The sequence below is a fragment of the Callospermophilus lateralis genome, chromosome 6 (genome assembly GCF_048772815.1).
Source record: "Callospermophilus lateralis isolate mCalLat2 chromosome 6, mCalLat2.hap1, whole genome shotgun sequence".
Lineage (NCBI taxonomy): Eukaryota > Metazoa > Chordata > Mammalia > Rodentia > Sciuridae > Callospermophilus > Callospermophilus lateralis.
In genome coordinates, this window is record NC_135310.1 from 33640656 (window position 1) to 33666073 (window position 25418).

The following is a 25418-nucleotide window of genomic DNA, read 5'->3' on the forward strand; positions in this document are numbered from 1 at the left end:
CTATAAAATGGTTCGACTGCCTCAACAATCCAGTTACAGATTGACAAATTCGTGTTTTAAATATACAGCATAATACAGCCTTTTAAAAAGTTCTATGTGGATGTCCCAACTCATTTTCAAAAGCATTTAAAATAGCTTATGAGAAATACATAAATTTTAATAAAATCAGAACCAAACAACAGTTAAGAACAGAAAGAAATGGAATACTAGGCTTGGAGGACTTTTGTTGTTACCAGGGATTGAACACAGGAGCACTTAACCACTGAGCCAAACACCAAGGCCTTTTTTTTTTTTTTTTTTTTTTTTTTGACAGGGTCTGGCTAAATTGCTTTAAGCCTTGCTAAATTCTGATGCGGGCTTTCTTTAAATTTGCAATCCTCTGTCTCAGCCTCCGGAGCCACTGGGATTACAGGGGTGTACTACCAGGCCCAACTGACTTGGAGGTTTTTTACAGCCAATATAAACAGAACTCATCACTCTGCCCATTTGAGCATGAAAATATTACCAAGCACTTGGAGACATTTTGTCCAGGGCACAAAAGGGAAACACTCAGCAAGATTCTGAGCACACACAGCAACCAGTTTCATAAAACTATTTTTTACCAGGCTGGGGATGTGGCTCAAGCGGTAGCATGCTAACCTGGCACGCGTGCGGCCCAGGTTCGATCCTCAGCACCACATACAAACAAGATGTTGTGTCCACCGAAAACTAAAAAAATAAATATTAAAAAATTCTCTCTCCCTGCTTCTGTTCTAACACTAGAGCTTCCATGGGCTCCCTGGTGAACCTTGTTTGTTCCACAAGTCACAAATCACATGGACATGATCACTTGAGACTGGTTAGAATGAGTAACTGACACCAGCATGAAAATCATCCAGATAATTCATAAAAGCAGTTGAGGATGCCAAAGGGCTCTGGCCAGGGAAGTTGCTACCAAAGACTGATGGTCGAACACTTGGACTCTTGTACATACCAAATAGCTCTTGCTTTTCCTTTAACAATGTTTTTAAGGTGACTAAATGAGTTCACTTCAGTGAAACGTAAAAAACTTGAGGTGCACATGGGCATTAACAAGCTCTCTGGATGCACAATATAGTCTAAAGCTGAGCAGAGTGAAAACATTTGGATCATAGGAACCTATGGATGTTACAAGAAGGCTGCAAAAGCTGAAAGTGGTGGTGCATACCTGTATTCCCAGTGACTCAGGAAACCAAAGCAGGAGGGAGTTCGAAACTAGCCTCAACAACTTACCAAGTACCTACCCAATTTATCAAGACTGTCTAAAAATACAAAGTGTAGCTCAGTAGTTAAATAGCACCGAGTTTAAAGCTTGGTACAATAAAGGCTACAGAGAAATAAAGACTGAACTTTGGGAATTACAAACAAGGCAAAGCATGGCAAAGGACAAAGTGGTGATAAGAAACCCTTGAACATACCAAGGACAAAAAGATAGATACTTGGGTGATGAAGACTTACATTTTGACAAACCTACAGAAAGATATATTAGAATAAGCACTGCTAAGGCACAGTGGCACATGCCTGTGTGATTAGCAGTTTGGGAGGCTGAAGCAGGATTGAACAAAGACAGCCTCAGATTTACCAACAAAATGCTAGGGATGTGGCTCAGTGGTTAACTGCCCTGGGTATTAAAATCAAAAGGGGATGGATATTACAGCTAAATTTTTGGTGGACATGAAAACATCAAAATAAGACAGGTGCAACCAACCTATAGGTTCAACTGATTAGATCATTTCAGCATTGTTCTGAAACCAGACTAGGTGACACTTAAAAAAAAAAATACACCAAAAATTCCAAAACTAGGTGAGAAGTCTAAAGGCAGTTGTAAATTGGATCCAAAGCTTTCAAACAGGGGCAGTGAACCTAACAATACATTTCAAGATATTTTTTGTGTGGTGCTAGGGATTGAACCCAAGGCCTTATGCACATAAAGCAAGCACCAACTGGGCTACATCTCCAGAACTCAAATTTTGAAGCGCTCCTAAAAGCCACCTAATCTAAATCTCCCACAAAAAATGAATCCCACGCTCCAATGATCCAGACTGCCAAGGCTAGAGTGTATATTTTCAGGAAAAGTCAGCACCTAAACATGCTTGGATGGGTTTATTATGTATTAATTTATGTATAACAGTTCAGGAAACCACCACCATGAACACCATGTTCATTGAGCTCAGTAAGCTCTCAGCTAAACTGGTTAAGCTCAGTGCAACAAGCATTCAGTACCATATTTGGCTCATTTAAGGACTTAAGCCACATGCTCTTAATCAGAAACTTGAATATACTGGTCAATTTTTGAGACTGGGTTATGTTGAAACATCTCTTGCTTCAGTGACCAAATCTTAGATCAAAGTTAACTAGGATATCATGCATTTGTAGCATCCCAGTCTAAATCCATTTGTTAACCTTTGTACTTTTCTAATTTGCCCTGATTTTGGCAATCACTATCAAGCTGTAGGATTTTAATCTGTAAATACCTACTATGCTAAACTCAGTCTTTTTCTCCAGGTTTTAAGCTGGTCTTGTCAGTCCCCACTCCCTTCTGTTAGGCATATTTTTGCTTCTTAGGCTACTCAAGTTTAAATGCTAATACCACATCAATAATTGTTTTTTTAGCTAGAAACCGTAGAGTCGTTGTAGAACATGCTTCCAGAATTTGCTAGTTAATGTCCCTTCACTAAAAGGACCTTATTTAACTGCCCCAAATAAAAAGCCAGAGGTGAGGAATGTGAACGAAAAATTTATTTGCTCATTTCTTGCATTTGAAGTACTCTTCAATGACATCCTTGGCCTGAGATTCTTTGCCATAGTCCTTTAAAAAAGAAAAAACCACATACAATTTGTTATTAACTTTTGGAAGTCTCACCCAAGTTCTTAACACTAATTACATACGAAAGCCTTAATAAAGCTTTAACAACTGAACATTTGGAAATGTTTCCCATCACTATTTATTGTAGCCATTTTCAGGGACCTTAAGGACTTCAGTGTCCTTAAGGCTCGTAAGATGGCATTATTATTGCCAGCTTTTTCTAAAATTTCTGCAGAAACATTTGCAGGTAAGCAGATTCACTAGCTGGCTTTAAAAAGTCTTATTTTTCTTTTCAAATACCATAAAAATTGTCAAGAAACACATTTTTTCCTCTTACATTTCCTGATTTATCTCAACACAAGGATACACACAGAACAGCCTTCTTCCCAGATACTGACTTACCTTAACAACTACACAACTGCAACCAACCACTTTACGGGGCTTGCCCTCTCGGTCAATTTTACAGAGTCCTACCCATTCTCCTAGTTTCTTGTTGTCATCGACCTATTGCAGTAATTAGACAAATGAAACTTCATTATTAGCAGATATTAATGCCACTAAGAGTAAATTAAACCCCAAAGGTAGCTGTAGTCAGAAGGGTGACATGGCATTTTCCTCATGGCAATTCAGTAGAGGGAGCCAGTTGTCATCATGTACAGCACCAAGATCACCAATTAGCAACTTTGCAGGCATAATGTTTTGATAGTTGTCTTTAACACAACGAACAATGTCAGTCCCATAAAATGTATACTTGCCGAAAGCAACATGTGACCGGATACAAGTAGCATGATTTAAACCAGCCCAATTATCCAAAGCTAGTGCAAATTAACTTACCTTAATTAGATTGATTTGGTGTTCAGCACAAAGGGCCTCCACCAATTTGACATACATAGGCTCATTACAGTTGGATGCAAGTACACAGAGATGGGCCTGGCGCCTGAAATGAAAAAAATGCAACTAAAATGAAATTCAATGCTCTTGCACTAAGGGTTGTCTCTGCTTTCGCTACACTGACAAAACATTAAACACACACACACACACATTATCGGCACAAAACTCTGCTGAGAACTTTAGAGGGGAGTATTTAAATAAAATCTGGCCAACACAACCACAACAACTTTCTTATTCTAAACCTACTATGTAAAGATATAAACTACTGCATAACAAAGGGATTTTAGACAAAATAACATTTAACACTGTCAAAGTATATATATTGCATAAGACTGCTACCAAGACCGGCTAATTCACTTATACAAGTGAATTTAACTGACAATCTGGCACATAAGTCCTTAACACATTCAACTTCAACTAAAGATGCTTCAAGCCCCCAAATTAATAAGACAACCAAATATATTTACAAGTACTCTAGGTTTCTGATTAAATTCCTTATTATACTCACACAATTCCTCAAAGTCCAGATGCTTCTGCAACAAACATCAGCTTCATGTTTCATTCATTTAGCATAATGCTTGATTTGCTAACTGCTATGAGGCTCAGAATTCTCAAAACGAGAATAGAGCCACAACCTACAGGTTTGTCAGACTGTAATGTTTTCACCCATGAAAGGAGTGAAGGGGTATCCGACATTTAAGTCATCATTCAAACACTGTAGTTTTAAGAAATCAACGGCTTGCCCCCATTCCAAAACAGCAATCCACAAATTAATGGGCTATATATATATCTGAGTCTGATAGCTTTTCCTAGGTTTCCTGTAGAACGGATGCCATTCAGAACTTTTGTGCTAACACCATGAACTTCACGCTTTCTTCCCTCGGCTAAGTTTTGTTTCGGTTGCAACAACCCACAGTATTGAGACTGATAAACGTACTTGTCTAAGGCTTTGGCAGCTTCGCGAATTCCACGTGCAAGGCCATCGTGGATGAGGGCGGTCTTCAGCACCTCTTGTAAAGCAGTGTTGACGTCCATTACACCTCCAGCAGCAATGCTGAAACGCGACAAATCAGAAACGTCAGCCAAAATTCGCCAACATTTAACTCCTCGGACCCGACGGAGACGTGGGCGATGTACGACAGGTACGCTTATGGCGCCTCAGCTGACCCTGACCAGCGCGTAAGGCTCCGGGCCTATTTAGAACCCGCACCCAAACCAGGCCCCCGGGCTCACCCTTCCTCGGCCATGGCGGTGGATTACGGATGAAGCTGAATCTTGAACAAACTGAAAAACAAAAACACGGATAAGACGATTGTGTTTAAATCGGACACTAAACACCCATCCGTGACAGAAGTCACCGAGTCCCACTAAAACCACCGCATTCGCCGACCCTAGACGTAACTCACCCCGAGCCACCGCCTCCGCGCGACTCCGCGGCGGCAGAGAAAGAGGCCGCGCGTGACCGCAAGACGGTATTTAAGGGTTTTGCTAGGGTCCCCTGCGCATGTGTGTTCCCGCCCACAAAAAGAAAAGGTGGCTCTCGCGGTGCCAGACTTTTAGATTTTCTGTTTCCGGTTTAAGACTGTTGAGAAACAAGAACACTGTGAGTTCCCTGCCTTTGCATTGGCTAGTGTTCAGCGCGCACAACAGGCAACACGCGGGCAGCTTCTCACTGTCCTTTTCCACGGCAGGCGTGGCCTGCGAAGACCAGAGAGCTCATCCTACGGAGTGCCTGAGGAACCAAATCTTTCTATCGCGTGGTTTAGTCGGATCCTCGGCGCCAATGCGCCCTGGGTCCCTAAGAACGCCAGTTTTAATCCTTTCCACGCCACGTTGTAATTTCCTGCCAGTTTCACGTTTTGCCCCTTGGTTTCTAAGTCATTCTGTGGGCTCTCTTCATTTTTGTTTCCTTAAAACGGGAGCCAACACGTTTTCGCTACTTCTAGCAAACCCACTTGGCAGGCTGTGTGTTAGTTGGACGGAACACGTGACCCGGCGGTCGGTTCCGGTTTCAGTGTGGTGGGTTTCAATGGAGTCTTGTGCCGGTTTCCTAGTGCACTTAGGGCAGGGCTCCCCCGCCATGTCTTCATGCCCACTTTGTCACGGGCGCGGCTTCGGGTGCTATAGGAATGAAAAACATAGTGTTTGGAAAACAGGAGTCGGCAAATTCAGGGTGCAATTCGAAAAACTCCAAACTTGTGATTTTTTTTTTTCCCCCTAAGAATTATGTTTCGTTTTGAAGTAATTGGCCAGTTCCCCAGTCCACTTCTAAAGCAAATACACGGAACTGCTGAATATAATCTTTTTTTCTCTCTTCTCTCTCTTCTTTTAACAAGTTGACCAGCCAGTCAGCAATTAGCCTTTGTTGTGTGCCTGATGGGTGTATACAAAGAGCAAAAGTCTGGCTCCTGAGTGCTGTGAAAATTGTCCGTGTGATAAGATTATAGGAGAGTTATCAAGACAGAAGTCCTGGGATTTTAGTAAATTGGTGGAGTTCATTTTCAGCTGCTTTTGAGTTTCATTTTAAAAGTGTTAAGCTGTCTTCTGTAACGTACACAAATATTTATGAAACTTTGCCTTAAGAAACAAAAAGCCAGAATGTACCCACGGCTCTGCATTTTTTGACGTGGGCTTGAGATTTGAGGCCAAGAATAGATTGTCTAAATGCCACAAGGGTGGTGCAAGGTGGCCTGGGGTTAAGGAGAAGATTTCAAGATTGTAGCAGCTTGTGAAAAGGGCTCCAAAAGGGAATCCCATCAGCAGGGGAGAAAAGGAGAGAGTATTCTTCTAAACAGAGTAAGGGCAAGGCACAGATGCCTTTTTGATTTTTTTGACAATTACCCTTAAAATATTTTTATATTTGAGAAAGAATGTGGTTAGGATTGTTTAAACACTCATTTCAAATTAAAGTTAACGTGTTAGGACTGGACAAATAACTCTGATAGAGTGATAGCCCAGCATCTGTGAGATCCTGGATTCCATGCCCAGCACCAAAAAAAAAAAAAAAAAAAAAAAGAAAGGAAGGAAGAAGAATAAAGTTAGTGTGCTAAGCATATTATATTTCATTTCCCCAAAACATAGAAGAAGCAAGCAATTTGTAAAGACCCTGGTGTTAGAGTCTGTAAACAAGTCAAGATGGCGCCTGGCATTTTGCAGAGGGAGTGGTTTGTGAAGTAACACCAGGGAGCCATTAAGTGTGGAGATTCCTTATTGGTTGACTGCTGTATCTAGTTTATGTTAATTAAGATTAGCAGTGTGTAATGTATATATATCCCTCCTGTCCTACAATAAAGGGCTCCCACTCCTGCTGTATCAATGTACACAAGTTGCTTGTCACCCCCCACCCCCCCCATAACCCCCCCCTTATTTTGCTGCAGCCCGACTGCAGAATACAGTACAAATTTTCATATCTCTGGTTGTATATAAAGTATGTTGACAACCCAATTTTTGTCTTCATAGATATACTTTGGATAATGATGTCCATCACATTCAACCATCCTTGCTAATCCCTTGCCCCCTTCCTTTCCCTCCCACCCCTCTGCCCTATCTAGAATTCATCTATTCCTCCCATGCTCCCCCTCCCTACCCCACTGTGAGTCAGCCTTCTTATATCAGAGAAAACATTTGGCATTTGTTTTTATGGGATTGGCTAACTTCACTTAACATTATCTTCTCCAAAGCCCTCCATTTACCTGCAAATGCCATGATTTTATTCTCTTTTATTGCTGAGTAAAATCCCATTGTGTATATATGCCACATTTTAGTTATACATGACAATAGAATATATTTTGACAAATTATACATACATGGAGTACAACTTCCCATTTTTCTGGTTGTATAGGCTGATTTTAACCTAGGAGGTGATCTAGCAGAATTGTGCATATTGCTTAAATCTGGAATAGACTAAAGAAACATTAAAATAGCACTTTTAATATTAATGTAGAAAGCCAATATTTTACATACCTGGGAGAATCATGTTAGTGAAAACACTTCTTTCTGAATGCACCATGGCTAACATTGTTTTAGGAATTCCTCTTTTGAATCAGCTCTCAAAACCACACAAACCAAATACTATAGCTACTGATAAAGTCACCTTGATTTTGACAAAGTTCAGTACTATTTATCTTAATCAATCACTGTATTCTCATTCCATTGTATCATAATTATTTCTTATATAACCATCTTCCATGCCAGACCTTCAGTGTCTTAAAGACCAGAATTCTATTATTACTTTCATTATGAATTGAATTGATTTTGCTTCTGAATGGCATTTCCCTTCTCTGTGAGTTTGACTACTCTAGGAATTTTACATAACGGAATCATATAGTATTTGTCTTTTTGTGATTGGCTGATTTTACTTAATGTTCTCAATCATCCTTGTTGAATTTCTTTTTTTTTAAAGGCTGAATGATGTCCGCATGCATGTGTGTGTGTGTGTGTGTGTGTGTGTGCACACCACATTTTGCTTATTTATTCATCCATAGACCCTTTCTTGTTTTGCTCTATGAACATGGGTATATGAACATCTCTTTGATATCAGCCACAAACCTCCCTCCTTAGGACTGGACCTACTTTTTTTTTTTAAATCATCTTAGTTATATAACTAGTTCTAACCCCCACCCCGCACCCCGCAAATAAAGTTAAAGTGCATACTCATGATAGAAGGAATCTTTAATATAGGTTCTCCAGTTCACTTTTTAAAATTTATCTCTTTCAATATTAGATATTGTCAAAGGTGGAAGAAAATATATATTAAAAGGTTAGTAGCAAAATATTCTTATACAAGCAGATTATAACATTTACATAATGTACACAAATATGAGTTTGAAATCATACATATAAAAAATAAGTACACCCAGGCATGGTGGTTCCTGTCTATAATCTCAGGAATTCTGAAGGCCAAGGCAGGAGAATCAAGTTAGAGGCCAGCTCATCATCTTAGCTAGACCCCGTCTCAAATTTAAAAATTTTTTTTAAAAGCTGAGTATATAGTTCAGTGGTAAAGTGTTAGAGTCTGTAAACAAGTCTGGATGGCGACTGGCAAGATGCCAGAGGGAGTGGTTTGTGAAGTAGAGCCATTAAGTGTGGAGATTCCTTATTGGTTGACTGCTGTATCTATTTTATGTTAATTAGATAAGCTGTGTGGAATGTATAAACACAGTTCCTGTCCTACAAGAAACGCTTCCAGCAGAATAGGGGGGCAGCTTCCAGCAGAATAAGAGGGCGGGGGACACACACAACTTGTGTAGATCCACACGTGTAGATCAACACAGCAGGAATGGAAGCCATTTATTGTAGGACAGGAATGGTATTTTTACATTCCACACAGCTTATCTAATTAACATAAAATAGATACAGCAGTCAACCAATAAGGGATCTCCACACTTAATGGCTCCCTGGTGTTACTTCACAAACCACTCCCTCTGGCATTTTGCCAGGCACCACCCAGACTTGTTTACAGACTCTAACATTTCTCTGGCAAAATGTCAGGCGCCATCCTGACTTGTTTACAGACTCTAACAGTAAAGCTGGTTCAATCTCCAATATCATAAAAAAAGGAGGGTGGGGGCGGTTGGAGTATAGCTTAGCTCCATGGTAGGGTGCTAAATTCTTATTCTGTGTTTTCTCCCTAGATTGTCATAAAGACCTTATGTACTAATGCCAATATTAGCTCTCCTTAAGAAGTAAGGAAACCCAGGCTTAGAGAGTTGTCCAAAGTCAGATGACTAGTAAATGGAGAAACTGGTCTTTAAGGCCCATACTCCTAACCATCCAAACCATTTGAATGATTGTTGAAATGTGGGAAGGAGATAACTGAGAATTTAAGAATGACTGTATCTCACATTCGGCTATGATACAACTGGTTCCATCTCACTGTAATAAAAGGTTTCATCAATAGAAAAGGAGAATATTGCAGTTAGAAAGAGACAGCAGTAGAAATTTGTATTTCAGAATCATCTAAGTTTAGCATTACGTAGTTTATAATTTGCTAGAGCTGTTGTAACTAGATACCCTAAATTGCTTTAAAAAAAAAACAAAAAACAAACAAACGAAATTTATCATCTCACAGTTCCACAGGCTAAAAATGTGACATCAAGATGTTGGTAGGTAGCTATACTCCATCTTGGACATTCCAAGAAAACCACTTTCTATTTGAAAACTTGAAATGTCTCTACTCTGGGGGTACAAATGATATATGTACAATAGATGGAAATGAATGTTGTGAAAAAACAGAAAAATGTTACCCTGATGCAGCTCAGGAATATACAGGTTTAACCCTCATTTGTTATAACATGTACTATAGTTTGAAATATACTTAAGAAACATTAGTTGTAGACAAAGATTTGGATAAATTCCCATATGTCAAAGGGACAATCAAAAGAGAAAAGGAGTTGGTAAGAAGGAAAATAAAATAAGAAAGTATATGAATGAATAAAAGTGGAATAGACTAACACAGGCTATTGGTAGTCCCGTAGCTTGTATAGTTAGTATGTTAGGTCTTTAATTGCAAAATCCAGTTTATTGAGGGAAAAAATATGATTGTGTGGGAGAATGGGACTGATAGTATGAAGCCTATGCCAATAGTTTATATATTTTGAGAGTTTTGTGAAATTTTTATCCACATTTCTAAGCCTTACTAATGTTACCCTAAATTTTATAAAATCAGAGAGACTTTCCCAAAGAATAATGACATTTATTTGGAAATAGCCCTGAATGGAAATATCAGAGCATTTCAATGGGTGTGTGCATACTATAGTAAACTATGGATATATCCAAGGAGGTTTAGGTAAGGAAAGTTTTTAAAGATAAAAATGAGAGGATTACATCATCTAATTCAAAACAATAATCCTTGGCTAGAGTGAATGATAACAAGAATGATGTCAATCTGAGGTAGAATGGACAGCTGCTGGCCAGATGCCCTGGTAAAAATACTTTTTCATAATGCTGTGGTGGCCTCTGTGAAAACTTGTGGTTCTGATAGTGTTTTGTAATAGTTACTATTAGTCAATCATGCAGAAGAACTCTTCCTTTATAACCTCTCAGCTTTATTTATTTTTCTTAGGACATAAGCAACTCCATTTTGATTACAGCAGCTTCACATTTCATTTGTACAGAATATTTCCTCTTCCACTTGTTTCAGTTGCTAGCTAGCACCAGATGTGGTAGATACTCACTACAGGGCTGAATCAAGAGTTCCTGAGAACTAAACATACTATGGAAGGTAGAGCTGATACTTAATGTTTATAAGTCAGTCCATTATGAACTAGCAACATGATAATTTATAATTGAAATAGAGCATAGTGGCCAAAAGAGCAAACCCTAAATTAATATTAAATGTATTCCCATGGGATAGAGGGAAAGCCTGAGTGTGTGGGACTCCAGCTGCCAGTGCTGCTTTCTTTAGAGTAACTCTACTGTTTTCTGATGTTTCTTTTTAAAGATTGATTCTGGAAAGACTGAAGATTTAAGGATTCTTTGATATAGATTCTCCTCCTTATCATTGTCTGACTATGTAGGCTTTGTTAAAACATTTCCAGTCTTTTAGCTAAATGAATCTGAAATCATCCAACTTGAAGAATGGAGCAGGGATAGGGGTAGAGAAGCAACTGAAAAACAATAGAGCTGCAATGAACTGTGGGACAGAAGTAAAAAAATCAAAAGCTCTCGTATTTATAATTGAAAGGTCTAACATGCTGTGTATGCGGTTGAAGGGCCAGGAGACAAAAGAATGATATAGAAATACTTGAAGAAACAATATTCAAAAGTTTCCCAAATTTAGTTAAATAAATAAATTTACAGATTTAAGAAGTTCAGTGAATTCATGACACACACCTACACACACCCAGGGACATAAGTGAGCTACTGAAACCCAATGGTAAAGAGAAAAATTCTCAGGGCAGCCAAACCAAAGAAAAAAAGAAAAATATGTACATTAAAAATGGGAGATGAATAATATAAAATCTCATGGATCTGTAAAACTGCAGGTTTCTTAATTAAGGTGATCTGTTAAATTACAAGGTTTCATATGAAGTGTTACAATTTTAACTAAGTAGCCCAGAAAAGTTAGGAATGTGTATTATAATCCCTACACAAACAATTAAAAAATAACTGAAAGGGATAGAGACAGATAAGCTAAAGTGGAATTCCAAAATATTTTTTTAATTAAATCAAAAGAAGAACTGAATAAAAAACAGAAGGGATGACATAAAACAAATAATTAAAATGGTAGACTTAAATTCAACCATGTCAGTACTTACCTTAAATGTAAGGTATTTACTATCTAACTAAAGAATTTTCAGCAAGTTTCAAGATAGAAATCTTTTAGAATAGTTCTTTGTCAATAATAGAATGTAATCAGAAATTAACAGCTTCAAAATTGAAATAATTAAATGATATAATAAATTCAAAATTGTAGGTAGATATTTGAATCTCCCTCAATTATTAGTTGATAGAACAATTAGGCCAAATAAGCAAGATCATAGAAGATATGAACAAAACTGTAACTTTGACATAATTAAGTTTTGTAGAACACTACACCCAACAATGATAGAATATTGTTATTTTCTAGTACATATGGTACCATTTACAAAGAGGGAATGCATGCTAGGTTATAAAACAAGTTTCAATAACTTAAGATGGAAATCTTCTAGAATAGTTCTTTTATTATAATAGAATTAAATTAAAAATCAATATAAAGATAATCTAGCAGCTGGGGAGGCTGAGATAGGAGGATGGTGAGTTCAAAGCCAGCCTTAGCAAAGTGGGGCATTAGCATCTCAGTGAGACCCTGTCTCTAAATAAATTACAAATTAGGGCTCGGGATATGGCTCAGTGATTGAGTACCCCTGAGTTCAATCCCCGGTACACCTCCCCCCATAAAAAAGATAATCTGGAATGTTGGAAATAAGAAACAGAGGTCTTATTAAATTGTGGATAAAAGAAGAAAACATAAGGGAAATTAGTAAATATTGCAAACTGAGTGATAATTTATGGGATGTAGTTAAAGCAATGTTCATATAGGGAAATTTAAAGCCATAAATGTTAGTATTAGAAAAGAGGAAAAGGATAATCAGCAATATAAAGTTCTGCCCTAAGACACTTGAAAAATAAGAACAAAATGAACCAAATGAAAGTAGAAGAAAGAAGAAATAAAAATGAGAGTAGAAATGGGTAATACAGAAGTTAAGCTTATAATAATAAGTTAATAATAAGAAGCTAAATAATTGAGAAAAACTTAAAAAGGCAAAGTTTGTTTGAAAAGAACATTAAGCTGGGCATGGTGGCACATGCATGTAATCCCAGTGGCTCAGGAGGCTGAGGCAGGAGAATCGCGAGTTCAAAGCCAGCCCCAGCAATTTAGTGAGGCCCTAAGCAATTTAGCGAGATCCTGTCTCTAAATAAAATATTATAAAAGGGCTGGGGATGTGGCTTAGTGGTTAAGCGCCCCTGGGTTCAGTCCTTGGTCCCCCCACCAAAAAAAAAAAAAAAAAAGAAAGAAAGAAAAGATCATCAAGATGTTTTACCCATAGCTACACTGTCCAAGGCAGTTGGGCTACAATAGAAGAATAGCATAGAATGGGTGGTTTATAAACAACAGACTTTTATTTCTGATGGTTCTGAAGATTGAAAGTCTGAGGGCAGGGTGCCACTGTGGTTGGGTTTTGGTGAGGACCCTCTTCTGGGTTACAGACTGCTGGTTTCTAGAAGAGTTATCTTAGAGTGGGAAAAAAACTAACTAGCTTTCTGGCCTCTTATGATAAGTGTACTGATCCCTTTCACAAAATGCTCTTCCCTCAAAACCTAATCACCTCCCTAAGACTCTACCTCCAAATCCATCAAAGTGGGATTAGGGTTTTAACAGGTGCATTTGGTGGGGAGTAGAGCACAAACATTTACTCCATCACACACACTGATTAAGCAAAAGGGAAGAGGATTCAAACTTAAAAGATTAGAATAAAGGGGAACTATGTCAACAGATCTTACAAACATCAAAATAAATAAATAAATAAATACAATGCAAATTTTAATGCCAGTAAATTTGCAACTTAGATGAAAAGGAAAATTTCTTTAGAAATTTACAACTTATCAAATTTGACACAAAATAAATAGAAAATTTGAATAGCAATATACTTAGTATATTAACAATTTGTTATCAATAACCTTCCCAGGCCCTGATAGTATCATTGAGTTCTATCAGACATTTAGGGAAAAATAACACTAATATTATTCAAACTGCTACAGAAAATACAGAAGGAAGATAGCTTCTGACTTGCTTTATGAATGCAGGATTATCCTCATACCAAAACTTGATAAAGAAATTATAAATCAACATTATTTATAAAAATAGATACAAAAATTGGCAAAATACTACCACATTAATTCCAAAAAAGACACTATATTATGACCAAATTGGGTTTATACAAAAATGCAAGGTTATATTAATATTAGAAAATTGTTCAGTGTTATTTATCATATTAGACTAAACAAGAGAAACAATTTATAATAAAAGCAGAACTTCCTTAATCTGATAATGGGCCATATGAAAAGCCTGCAGTTGACCTCATAATTCATGGTGGAAGACCAATTGGGAACAAAGCAAGGTTCATCAGCTCACCATATTTATTCAACATTTTACTGGTCATCTTAGCCAGTGCAATAAGAAACAAAAGCATACATTTCTGAGAGAAAGAAGTAAAAACTCTATTCACAGATGACATCATTTTTACATAGAAAATATAAATCTATAAAACAACTACTGGAACTAATAAGGGAATTTAGCAGTTTGTAGGATACAAGAGTAATATAAAATTCATTTACTTATATATGTATATATATAATCAGCAAATGATTGGAAATTTAGATATAGAACAATTCAACTTTAATAGCTTCCCAAACTAGGATATTTAGGAATAAATTTAACATGGACTATGTCATACTTCTACAATAATGAAGAGTTGTTTCTGAAATAAAGAAGGCCTACATAAAGAAAGAGATATACTATGTACATGAGTTAAAGGATCCAATAGTGCTTAGATGTGAATGCTCCCCAAACTGATTTACAGAGTCAAAAAGTCTCAATAAGAATTCCAAGTATTTTGGAGAGAGATTGAGAGACGATTCTGACATTTCTATGGAAATTCAAAGGACCTAGAATATTCTAACTGCTCTTGAAAAAAGGAGTACAAAGTTGGAGAATTTACACTACATGATTTTAGACATACCAGGTCTTGCTATATGATGGAAGCAAGTAAGTAGAAGCTGGCACCACTTAAAATCCTGTTGGGTGAGGGCAGCAGCATATCAGAGGAGTAGGGATGGGTTGTCACAGTGTCTCCTGTCTAGCTGCAGTGATGTTGGAAGCACATGCTGCAGATGTGTCTTACAGGACCATGACATATATAACTGGATCACATCCGTGGTGATTTCAGGCACTTAATCTGTATGGGTGTGCATGATCCTCTGATGGTCCCAGGTGCTTCCTATCTTGCCACAGTCTGGCTGGGCACAAATCACGAGCCACTCACAGCTTTGTAGATTCAAACAGCAATTCTTTATTCCTGAACTCACACTGGCCTTCTACAAACACGTTCTGGGGAAATCCATGTTCTCTGCCCAAATCCACACCTCCACTGGGCTTCTTTCTCCCAAAAATACTGTCTGAATCCCGTGAGAACTCAAGGGGAACTCAGGCAGCAGGATACGCCCTATTCCCAGCCCTATTCCCAGCAGGAATAACCTTCCTAAACCGGGAACGCCCTAAACCCGGATCCGCCCTGGTCCTTGAGCAAGGTCACTGCAAAATGTCCTATTTCCATGAGTCCTTCCACTAAGCAACATGGGGTACGCTGGCAAGGAAATTGTCATACCTACTTGGCTAATGGCTCCCAGCACTATCTATGATAAATTCACTTTCTGCTGAAATTAGCCAACGTTGTTTTATTTATTAAGTAACAGGAAAGTATGACAGACACAAATGCTAAGAAGAAGAGTATAGAAGGGTGAAGGAACAGGGTGATTCGGGCTGTGTTTGAATAAGAGGATGAGAACATTTCTCTGACAAGGCAGTGTGTGAACAGAAACCATACTATTCCATTTTAGTTTGTAAAGAAAAAAAAATCTTCCACATATATATACATAACTATACAACACTTAGTAGTTAATTATAGCAGTCTGATAATGGCTTCCAAAAATAGGCCCATGTTCTAAGCCTTGAAACCTGTAAATGTTCCCTTTATTTGGAAAAAAGAGTTAGGGTATATGTAATTAAACTGAAGATCATGAGATGAGAAGATCATCCTGGATTATTCAGGAGGCCCTAAATGCCCCAAGAGAACAGCAAAAGATTACATACTCAGAAGAGAGGAGGCAAATTGACCACGGAGACAGACATTACAATTGTATTGGCATTTCCACACACAAGCAAATATCCCAGCAGCTGCTGGAAGCTGTAAGAGGCAAGATATAGATCCACCCCCCCCCCCCCCCACCTGTGCCTGCAGAAGGAGTACTACCTGCTGACAACTAATTTGGGCTCAGTGAAACTGAAGTTGAATGTTTGGCCTACAGGACTGTGTTGTATTAATTTAAAAAGCCCTTGATAATTTGTTAAAACAGTCACAGAAAACAAGATAATATAGAGATGGTCCCTGATTTATGGTAGTTTAAGATTTTCAACTAAAGATAGTACAAAAGGAGTGTTCATTTAGTGGAAATTATACCTTGAGCTTTGAATTTGGATCTTTACCCAGGGAAGTAAGATGCAATATGATATTCTGTTGGGATGTTGGGCAGCAACATGGAGCCACAGCTCAAAACACAGCATGCTCTATTGCTAAACTATCATGTTTGGGAGGTTAAGTGTATTAAATGCATTATATTTGACCTATGATAACTTCAACTTGTGATTGATTTATTGGGATGTAACCCCATCATAAGTCCAGGATTGTCCAAATTTAGTTTTAACACCTATCATCTAGAGGGAGAATGGGAAGTAGAAATTAGAAGTGAAGAAAAGGATGGGGGGGAAGTGTGTGTGTGTGTGTGTGTGTGTGTGTACTCACACACACACATAACATCTGCATAAACATATATATCATAGTATGCTTTATGTAATTAAAAATAGGTGGACAAAAACAAGAATACATATTTTATGAAAACATACAAACAAATAGATTCACATTAAATTTAAAAATGGTTGCTAATGGGGAAATAAGAATAAGAGAGAAAGAGATGTCATGAGAAATGAAAAGTTCTATTAAAGAATTGCCAAAATAAAGTTGGGAAAACTTCCTATTAAATGGAGAAAAAGATAAAGAGGAGAAAATAAAGAGAAATAACTTAGAAGACCAGTTTGGGTGATCCCATATCTGCAAAAAAGAAAGAGAGCAAATAAAAACATGTAAATCATCAAAGAAATAATTGAAGAAAATTCCCCTCTTTGCTTTGATGTTAGATTACAGAGAAAAGGTAGAGTCAAATGAGACTGGAGAAACTGGCAGGGTTAGATCATAAAGACTTGCTAAAGCCATTTTGAGGAAACTTTGCTAAGGCTGACTTGCATTCACAGTGTTGTTAAAGGAGGTTCTTGCTCACCCAGGAACTGCACATAACCCTCAAGATCAGAGGTAGCATGCCCTCCACTAGAAGCCAACGAAGACATAATTTGTCAAAAGTATACAATCTTTTCAATATGTTTCTGCTGCAAAATCCACTGCATCATAGTAAAGTATAAATTAGTGCTTCAAGTTAGGAGAAGATGTGCTACTTGAGGGCAGAGGTTGGATGGGGACTTTAAAGGCTGACTGCAACTTTAAATTCACAATTCCTGGTACATAGTCTTGTTTCACTTGGCCTAAATCAAGACTTTCCCATTCTCCAAACAGCCCTTCCCAAATAGTACATAAGATGAATTAAATGAAACCTTTTGTGTGTGTGTGTGTGTGTGTGTGTGTGTGTGTGCGCCTGTAAATTGTGAATGGGAGAGTAAGATAGCAGCCACATACTTAAAACTATTTTTTTTTTTTTTTTGTTTGCTTGTTTTTGTATGGGAGATTGAATCCAAAGGTGCTTTATCACTGAGCTACCTCTGCAATTCTTCTTGGAGAAGCTGACCATGCTGACCTTTCACAAATGGCTTGAGAATCCCCTGAATTGAAACCATATGCCTAGCCACTCTGCCATGCTTCCTCGTTCATTATCATTCTTGCAAATATATTTTTCTGCAAGGGCTTCACATTGTTTAATTCATTTCCGGCTTACTAATATCTGGTTTCAGTGATTACAAACACTATCTCATTTGCACACGATGAAAAATAAATAACCGAACTCTTTAAAAAAATTCAGTCTGAGTCTAATTTTCTAATTCACTTTGTGTCTTTAACGTAGAGGTCCAACTATATAAAATATAGACTCGTCTTCCCTTCCCCCCCTGCGCCCCACCTCCTGCCGAATGAAAAGGGACAGCATAAATTATAGCCCCTAAAGCAGATTAAGATAATAGTGGGAAAGGACCCGCCCCCTCCTCTGCCCCGCCCCGCCCCGCCCCGCCCCCGGGCGCTTACTCTCCTCCAAGGTTTTGCCGAGCTCCATGCAGATCGCTGCCAACTGCGAATCCGAGATGCCAGGGCCTGGCTGAGCGGTGGCGACCGGCCGGTCAGATCGTGGGAGGTTGAGTCTGACGGCACTGACTTGGACCTGGAGGAAACGCCGCACATGGACGCGTCCGGTCCCTTGACTCCTGGGGGACCTGGAGGTGACCGAGAGAGCGGGGACGGGCGCGCGGCGGTGGCTTCGGGCCTGTCTCTCTAGTCAGGATCGAATTGACTTTAGCATGGTTTGCTTTAGAGAAATTGGAAAGGCTGGGTCCTGACGTGGGGTTCAGGCCAGCGTTTCTTTCTCTGGGAGGGGTAGTTGGAGGCCTGGCTATAGTTTGTATCTAGTGACTTTTCCCCCATAGCTCTGCTTGTAAGTTCTGTGTGTTTAAGAATGAATTCAAATAAGTATAACATTAGACAAATGTAAAACATTATCTTTTAAGTATTCACTGTTGTTCCCCTTTCTTTTTAACTTTCTCTCATTTCCCTTCTTCATTTACTACAAAATTTTTATAAAGATTCCTAAGACTTCCCCATATTGCACAGATTTGTTTTCTTCTGGACTATAGTGGCAACCTCTGGGAACAAGTAGAGCAAATTGAATATATTTTTCCTTTCCTTTTTTTCCCCTCTCAGAATCATTTAAAAAGGGCTACTAAATGTGCTGTGATGTTTGAACCTGAATATTTGACAGGATGTTTAAGTTAAATGACAATTTAGCCCTGGAAACCAGTGTTAAATGAATTGATGCAATAGACCAGTAATTCATGTTAAAAAAAAAAAAAAAAAAAAAAAAAAAAGGATCCAGTTAACAGATTTGTGGGACTTGCCTTTTCAAAAATATATCATAATATATCAAATCCACCATTTGAATGTTTTCAACTTACTTGCCACTTGACTTCAATACTGCCCTAGAATTCCTAATGAACAGCTAACATTCTATGCTTAAAACATTTTTGAGTCCATATAACTTATGAAGCTAGTAACTTGAGAAAATAAGGGACATTAATTATACTTCATAGAGTGGTACCCTTTGGAGATCAGCCTGCTGCTCATCTTTCTTCAAGTGATTTATTTATTAAAGACCAGGGAAATAAACTTTATGGTGAAGGCAAAACAGATGGCTGGTAATGTATGCATTGAGATTCTAATAGATGGTAGTGTGTGAATGAATATAATGTTTTCAATATTGCAGTGATGTCTCCCAGGATTGTTCTCTATTTGGTCACATGTGTTATATTTAAAATAGCCTTAGCTCAACATGTCTCTTCAGAGTACATTGTTTTTGCACAGAAATGACACTTCTGTATTTCCATCCATAGTCCCAATTACATGACTGTAATTGCAGTGTGTTTGCATCCAAGGCGATGGCTCTTCAGGAAGTTCAAGAGAGACACCCAGACGGCTTTCAAGAGAACAGCTGTTTGTACTAATATCTGCTGCTTCCATGAACTTAGGGTCCATGATGGCCTATTCTATCCTTGGACCCTTTTTCCCCAAGGAGGTAAGATGTTTTTGTATTCTTATGAACTCTAATTTAGAAAAAAAAACTTTTGAATTATTTTATTTTATAGTATGTAAAATATAAAAATCTTCTTATAATATAGTTAATACATAAATTTAAACTAAAAGAATATTTCTTCTAGAATGTTTTAACACCAGGAAAAAATAAAAAAATAAAAAGGGAAACAAGTCTAGAAAGACTATTCTCTTGGAAGGCAGTTCAACTAAAATATAATTGACCCTTTGAGTGTTACTTTGTTTACCATGTAGTTTGATTAATCATATTTGATATTTGCAATTAAAAAACAAAAAGGAGATGCTTTGAATAGTTGAGATTTAAATGTTGTGCTACAGGTCTCCATTAAGACAGGACCTTAAGACAATAATGTGTTCACTTACTGGTGTTCTGATTTATTAGTATTTTAGAATTAAAATATAGTGTTCCAGTGAATTCCTTTTTCTGACTTGAATTTCTTATAGACTCTAGTAACGTGAAGGAAAAACTCTGATTAATATTGCCTAGTTCTCTCTAATCATAGCCTTTTCTGGTGTTAGGATCTATAGAAAATGTCACAAAGAAAATAACCCCTGGAATCAAGGGGTGTAATATGGGATGAAGGGGACTGGCTTGGGCAAGTGGAAATAGTATGTCCAGGTGTTTTATTTTGTCCTCTTTGCCAAAGCCTTGGGCTTACAGTGTATTAGCAGTTTCTCAGCCCTCTATCTGCCTTGATGACGTGTAGTCCTTCATTCTATATGCTACAAAAGAGGATGAAGTGGCTTCTCTGCTAAAAGAACAATGAGGCTCTGTACCCATACAACCCTCTTCCGTTTTCATTGCATGTTCCCACCCACTTACCCATTTGGTGCCTACAACCACATAAGGATAGAATAGCAAGAATCCCATCATGTTGCAAATGAAGGCCATCATATTGTAAATGAAGAAACAGTTTCAGCAGTGAAGTCACTCCCCCACTTCAGTCCTATTCACTAGAGGTTTAGTAAGTTCCTACTCTTTTTTTTTTTTTAAATATTAAATGTTTATTAAGCATCATCTGCATGTCTCCGTGCTAGGCAGTTTACACACACCATTTCGTTGGCTCTTTACACTTCCATCCTATGAGGTACTGAGCACCACCATCCCCAGTTCCTACTCTTAAGTGTGATGGATTAGAAAAAAAAATAATCAAGAAAATGATCCTCTCTTATCTGTCCATTGGGAGTGAAGAAATATGACAAGAAAGGTTTCAGACTATTTGAATATCCTTTAAAAAGAAGATGCCCAGAATGTTATGAAACTCAAGAAAGAGGATGGTTAATTCTGCCATGGGCAGAAGAGTGGCCAGGTGAAGATGTGGTATTGAAAGGAACTTCACAAGATAAATCTAAGATGGGTCTTAAGAGATGGTGGGGTCTGAGGTGAACACAGAGGGGAGGGCATCCAAGGTATGTATAGTCATGCAAAGAACAAATGAATGGCGTGGTCCTGGAAAAGAGAAGACAGTTCAGTGCAACTTGAGCCTAGGGTGAGGTGAGATCTAATAGGAGTCCAAGAATCCCAGGGGCATGCTGCAGCTAGAAGGCAAGGGCACTTGGATGCATGCCAAGGGCTCAATCACTGGGAAGTCAGTCATCAGAGGTGTTTGAGCACGATGGTCTGACAAGACTTGGGGTTTGTAAAAAAAAAAAAAAAATGACGGGAGCTTCTGAGGGTATAGAAGGAAAATCCAACCTGAACTGTTTCTCTTGCTATGCACTCACAGCACAGATCACTTCTGTGGCCTCAAAACAGGCGGGGATTTCTCCTCTCCAGCCAGCGAGCGATTCCTGCAGCAGCACACACCAGCTAGGTGTCCTCTAGTGTCAGATAATGTTCTGACATTATCTTTTTGAAGATAGCATCAGATCTCATAGGTTGAGAGCTCAATTCCCAACACTGCCACCTGCCTTCAGATGCCAGTCACTAGTCCCAGGTTTTTTTTTTTTTTTTTTTTTTTTTGTTGTTTGTTTTTTTTTTTTTTTTTTACCTGTTCTCTGGCTGTCTGGCTATAAATTGGGGTTCCCATAACCCCCTCCTTGGGTTCCATTACTTTGCTTGAGTGGTCACACACCTCAGGAAAACTCTTAAGTTTACTGATTTATTATTAAAGATATAGGTGAAGAGATGCATTGGTGAGGCATGGCAGAAGGAGCATGGAGCTTCCATGCCCTCTGTGGACACGACCCTCTAGGAACCTCCATGTGTTCAGCTGTCCAGATGTTCTCTAGACCCTGTCCTTTGGGTTTTTGGGGAGACTTCATTGCATAAGCCAAGTGCTTATAGATTGGGTGGAGAAACTCAAAGGACCTGCACATACAGTTTCATTTTGGCCTCCCTGTACAGCATTCCTTCTCCAGGGGATGGGACAGGACTCTCTGTAATGAGGAGGCTTTTGTAACAGACAATGTAGGTCAGAGTTATAAGCCAGGAACCATGAATGAAAACGAAAATATATGTATCATAATATCACAGAACCTGTTGAAATAAGATGGAGAAAAACTGGAGTAAGTGGATTGACCATTTAGAAGGGCATTTCCTGGCTCCGTTGAAACTACTAACTGAGCACAATTAATGTTAGTTTTCTCTAAGTGGTACAGGAGCAAAGGAAAACCTGACTGTGGGTTTGTGATTTTAAGTTTTTGTTGACTTTATTTGCTTGTAGGGGAAAAGGCCAAAGGAAATAGAACAAATACAGGTGAGAGAGAGCATTGTAATTCTAAAAATTGTAGCTATGAAGATCAGGCTCTTCCTTTTCATTCTTTATAAAAAGCTTGTGGTCACAAATGCATTGATAAAATCTCACCGTGCCTTCTGCATGTTCTGTCACCCTATTAGCCAAAGCTAATTGAGCAGAAAGAAATAGGCCACTCTTTTTAGTTCAGGTACAAGATTCCTACTTCTATTCATCATTTTTCTGGCCATCCTCATCCTTTGCAGATGATTCCATATTAATTAGAAATTTCTTTCAAAAGCTGTTGTTGCTGCTGCTTGTGAAGCAGGATCCATGTTCCAGAAGTAGTGTTGCTATTGTGGCATGTGACTCTAGGACGTCCCATGTAACCATTCTGTCTCCACTGTGATTGTGGGTACACATGATGGAAGCTACAGTGGTTCAAAAACTGTCATCTTCACAAGCCCATGTCTTCATCTACAAATGGGGCCAGCTAAACATATATCACTAATTTGATTGTTAGGCACGTGTGAAACAATATTTAGTGGTGATTCTGGCTCATGGTAAAGATCCAATAAATACTAGTTGCTGTAGCCAAAATTCTATGTTTTCTGCTTGATTCTAGAATTAAATACTTACCAGATCTAGTACGTGATGAATGTTCTATCTACTGACCAAAGAATGTTCTTCCTACATCTTAATTGACTCCTTTTATAATATTTTCCCTTTGCTGATCATTATGTATTAGAAACGTAGACTTCAGGTTTCAGTCTACATATAGGATGATCTTTTGCTAAGATACCATTAAAAGTATCTTAAAAATGAGATAGTTCTTGTCTCCATAACAGTATCTCATGTATTTGGTAGTACATGGAAAGGGAATGGCCAATTAGGAAGTCCATAGAATATTAGATTCAAATTCAACCTAAACAGTGACTTAAGTGCTGTGGGCCCATCCTCTCCCCACCCACCACCAGTTGTCTATGGACCACATTTATGGATATCTTCCTGGAAAGAGATGTAGGCCTTCCTAAAGTTCAGCTAGAATAGTCAGTTCACCTGTCTGGTTTCTTGTGGTATGATGCTATGAGAAATATAGGGTTTAATTAAAGGTGTATAGTCTGACATGAAAAGAACATCCTTGAAAAAGACAGGATTTGATAACAATGATATCTTATATGGGAAGGGATGGAGGGATTTAAAAGTGTCGTTAGAAAGGTAAAGAAATGCAGTGTTGGCTGTTGTAGACAATGGATTTTGAAGGGTGTGTGAGTGGATGTTAACTTTCTATATTAAAGTCAAGTTATTTGAAGCTTTGGTGAAAGAATGAATCTAAATCTAACTCTCTGACCATTAATGTTCACTGCTGGTGTGGTGTGGTGCCTAACACATGGGAGATGCTCAATAAAAGACGGCTGATTGTCTGAGATTATGGAGGTGTGTCATTCAGGCTTTGAGCATCACAGTATGCTAATCTTATCTTAAAAACATTAAAGTCATATTTTAACTTCTTGCATTGCTGGAGCCAGATAGAAGGATCCGCCACATTTCCAGAGTTTCTAACAGTTATTAAAAAGTTCTTTGTAGGTTTATATTTGAATTCAGTTATGCATTGCAGTAGTAGCATTTCGAGTTCAAAAGTAGATTCAGGATAGGTACTGCATCATCTGTAGTCAACTTCAGAGCTCCCTGATGGAACAGACTGTAAACATTAATGATTATAATGTAAGGATGATCAACTACCCTACGTGTTTCATTAGAATGTAGAGTGTCAGGGGGATTTTTTTTTTTTTTTTTTTCATCTGGGTTGTGGATGTCAGAAAGGAAAACTGTCTTCTCAGTCTGTCAGGTACTAGGTTAGAACAGCAGAAGCAGGGACCAAACCAAATAGGTTAGAACAGCAGAAGCAGGGACCGAACCAAATAGGATTTGGTGTGACCCACATTTTGGTTTATGGAATTTCCTAACTTGAATTTTTTATGGACAAGTGTTTTTGGATTTTTTTTTTTTTGGGTTGAGTACAATCCTGTAACTAAAAGGGATACTAAAAAGGAAGTTTATCTAAATCAGCTGTTTCATCAGTCCTGTGACTATGAAGTAGAGCCCAAATTTCCTCACCGAAGGTATTTTGAGTTGTGTATGTTCTTTAGTTCTGACTTTTGCTAGCTTAAGGGAACAATTCTTCGTAGGCATGGTGAAATGAATTATTTTCATGTCAGAGACTGGTTTTTAATACATAGTTTCCCTTTGAAAATAATAATTTTTGAAATTACTGTATAGATAAAAGTCACAAGAAGATGATGTTCTGATTGCATATTTTTGTCTTTCCATACTGTGCTATTTTTGTCTTTCAAACATTGTTCCCATTTCTATTTTTTCAAAGGCTGAAAAGAAGGGAGCCAGCAATACCATGATCGGCATGATCTTTGGATGTTATGCTTTATTCGACTTGCTGGCATCCTTGGTATTTGGAAAATATGTAAGTATTAAAGTTCATATACACATTTTAATTTTTAAAAACTGTCAAATGAACCAGTCATGGTGGTGCATGCCTATAATCCCATGACTCGGGAGGCTGAGGCAGGAGGATCATAATATCAAAGCCAGCCTCAGCAACTTAGTGAGATCCTAAGCAAGTTAGCAAGACCCTGTCTCTAAATAAAATAATAAAAAATGGCTGAGGATGTGGCTTAGTGGTTAAGTGCCCCTGGGTTATATTCCTGGTCCAAAAAAAAAAAAAAAATTACCAAATGAGATGTTCCAATTTACTAGTCTAGAATTACTATCGATATAGAAATAAGCACCATTATAGTTTTTAAAATTCTGCTACCTGTGACAATTCCATCCTCAGGGCTGATTAGTGTTTAACTTCCATGTCTGTATATCACCATTCAT

At 38.1% G+C, this 25418-nt stretch overlaps 2 protein-coding genes and 3 non-coding genes across 6 annotated transcripts in view; 1 reads left to right on the top strand and 4 right to left on the bottom strand.

Moving 5' to 3' along the window:
* Window positions 1–2735: 2735 nt before the first annotated feature.
* Rps12 (ribosomal protein S12) lies at window positions 2736–5173 on the bottom strand. Its single transcript, XM_076859713.1, has 6 exons — window positions 5122–5173; window positions 4949–4999; window positions 4653–4769; window positions 3659–3761; window positions 3227–3328; window positions 2736–2827 (listed from the first exon to the last, which is right to left on the bottom strand). Exons 2-6 carry the CDS (start codon window positions 4960–4962, stop codon window positions 2765–2767), a joined length of 399 nt encoding a protein of 132 aa, XP_076715828.1. The 5' UTR covers window positions 4963–4999; window positions 5122–5173; the 3' UTR covers window positions 2736–2764.
* LOC143402681 (small nucleolar RNA SNORA33) lies at window positions 2965–3095 on the bottom strand. Its single transcript, XR_013091753.1, has one exon. It is a non-coding gene; the product is annotated as a small nucleolar RNA SNORA33 (small nucleolar RNA).
* LOC143402686 (small nucleolar RNA SNORD100) lies at window positions 3409–3484 on the bottom strand. The gene has a single exon (XR_013091757.1). It is a non-coding gene; the product is annotated as a small nucleolar RNA SNORD100 (small nucleolar RNA).
* LOC143402664 (small nucleolar RNA SNORD101) lies at window positions 4357–4429 on the bottom strand. Its single transcript, XR_013091739.1, has one exon. It is a non-coding gene; the product is annotated as a small nucleolar RNA SNORD101 (small nucleolar RNA).
* Window positions 5174–18285: 13112 nt separating the features above from the next.
* The window catches only part of Slc18b1 (solute carrier family 18 member B1), a 32692-nt gene continuing 25559 nt past the window's right edge, over window positions 18286–25418 (top strand). For both annotated transcript variants that reach the window (XM_076858241.2, XM_076858242.2), the window contains exons 1-3: window positions 18286–18467; window positions 19674–19813; window positions 24907–25002. In XM_076858241.2, coding sequence (XP_076714356.2) covers window positions 18428–18467; window positions 19674–19813; window positions 24907–25002 — 276 coding nt within the window. In that variant the 5' untranslated portion in view covers window positions 18286–18427. The remainder of the gene's footprint in view (window positions 18468–19673; window positions 19814–24906; window positions 25003–25418) is intronic.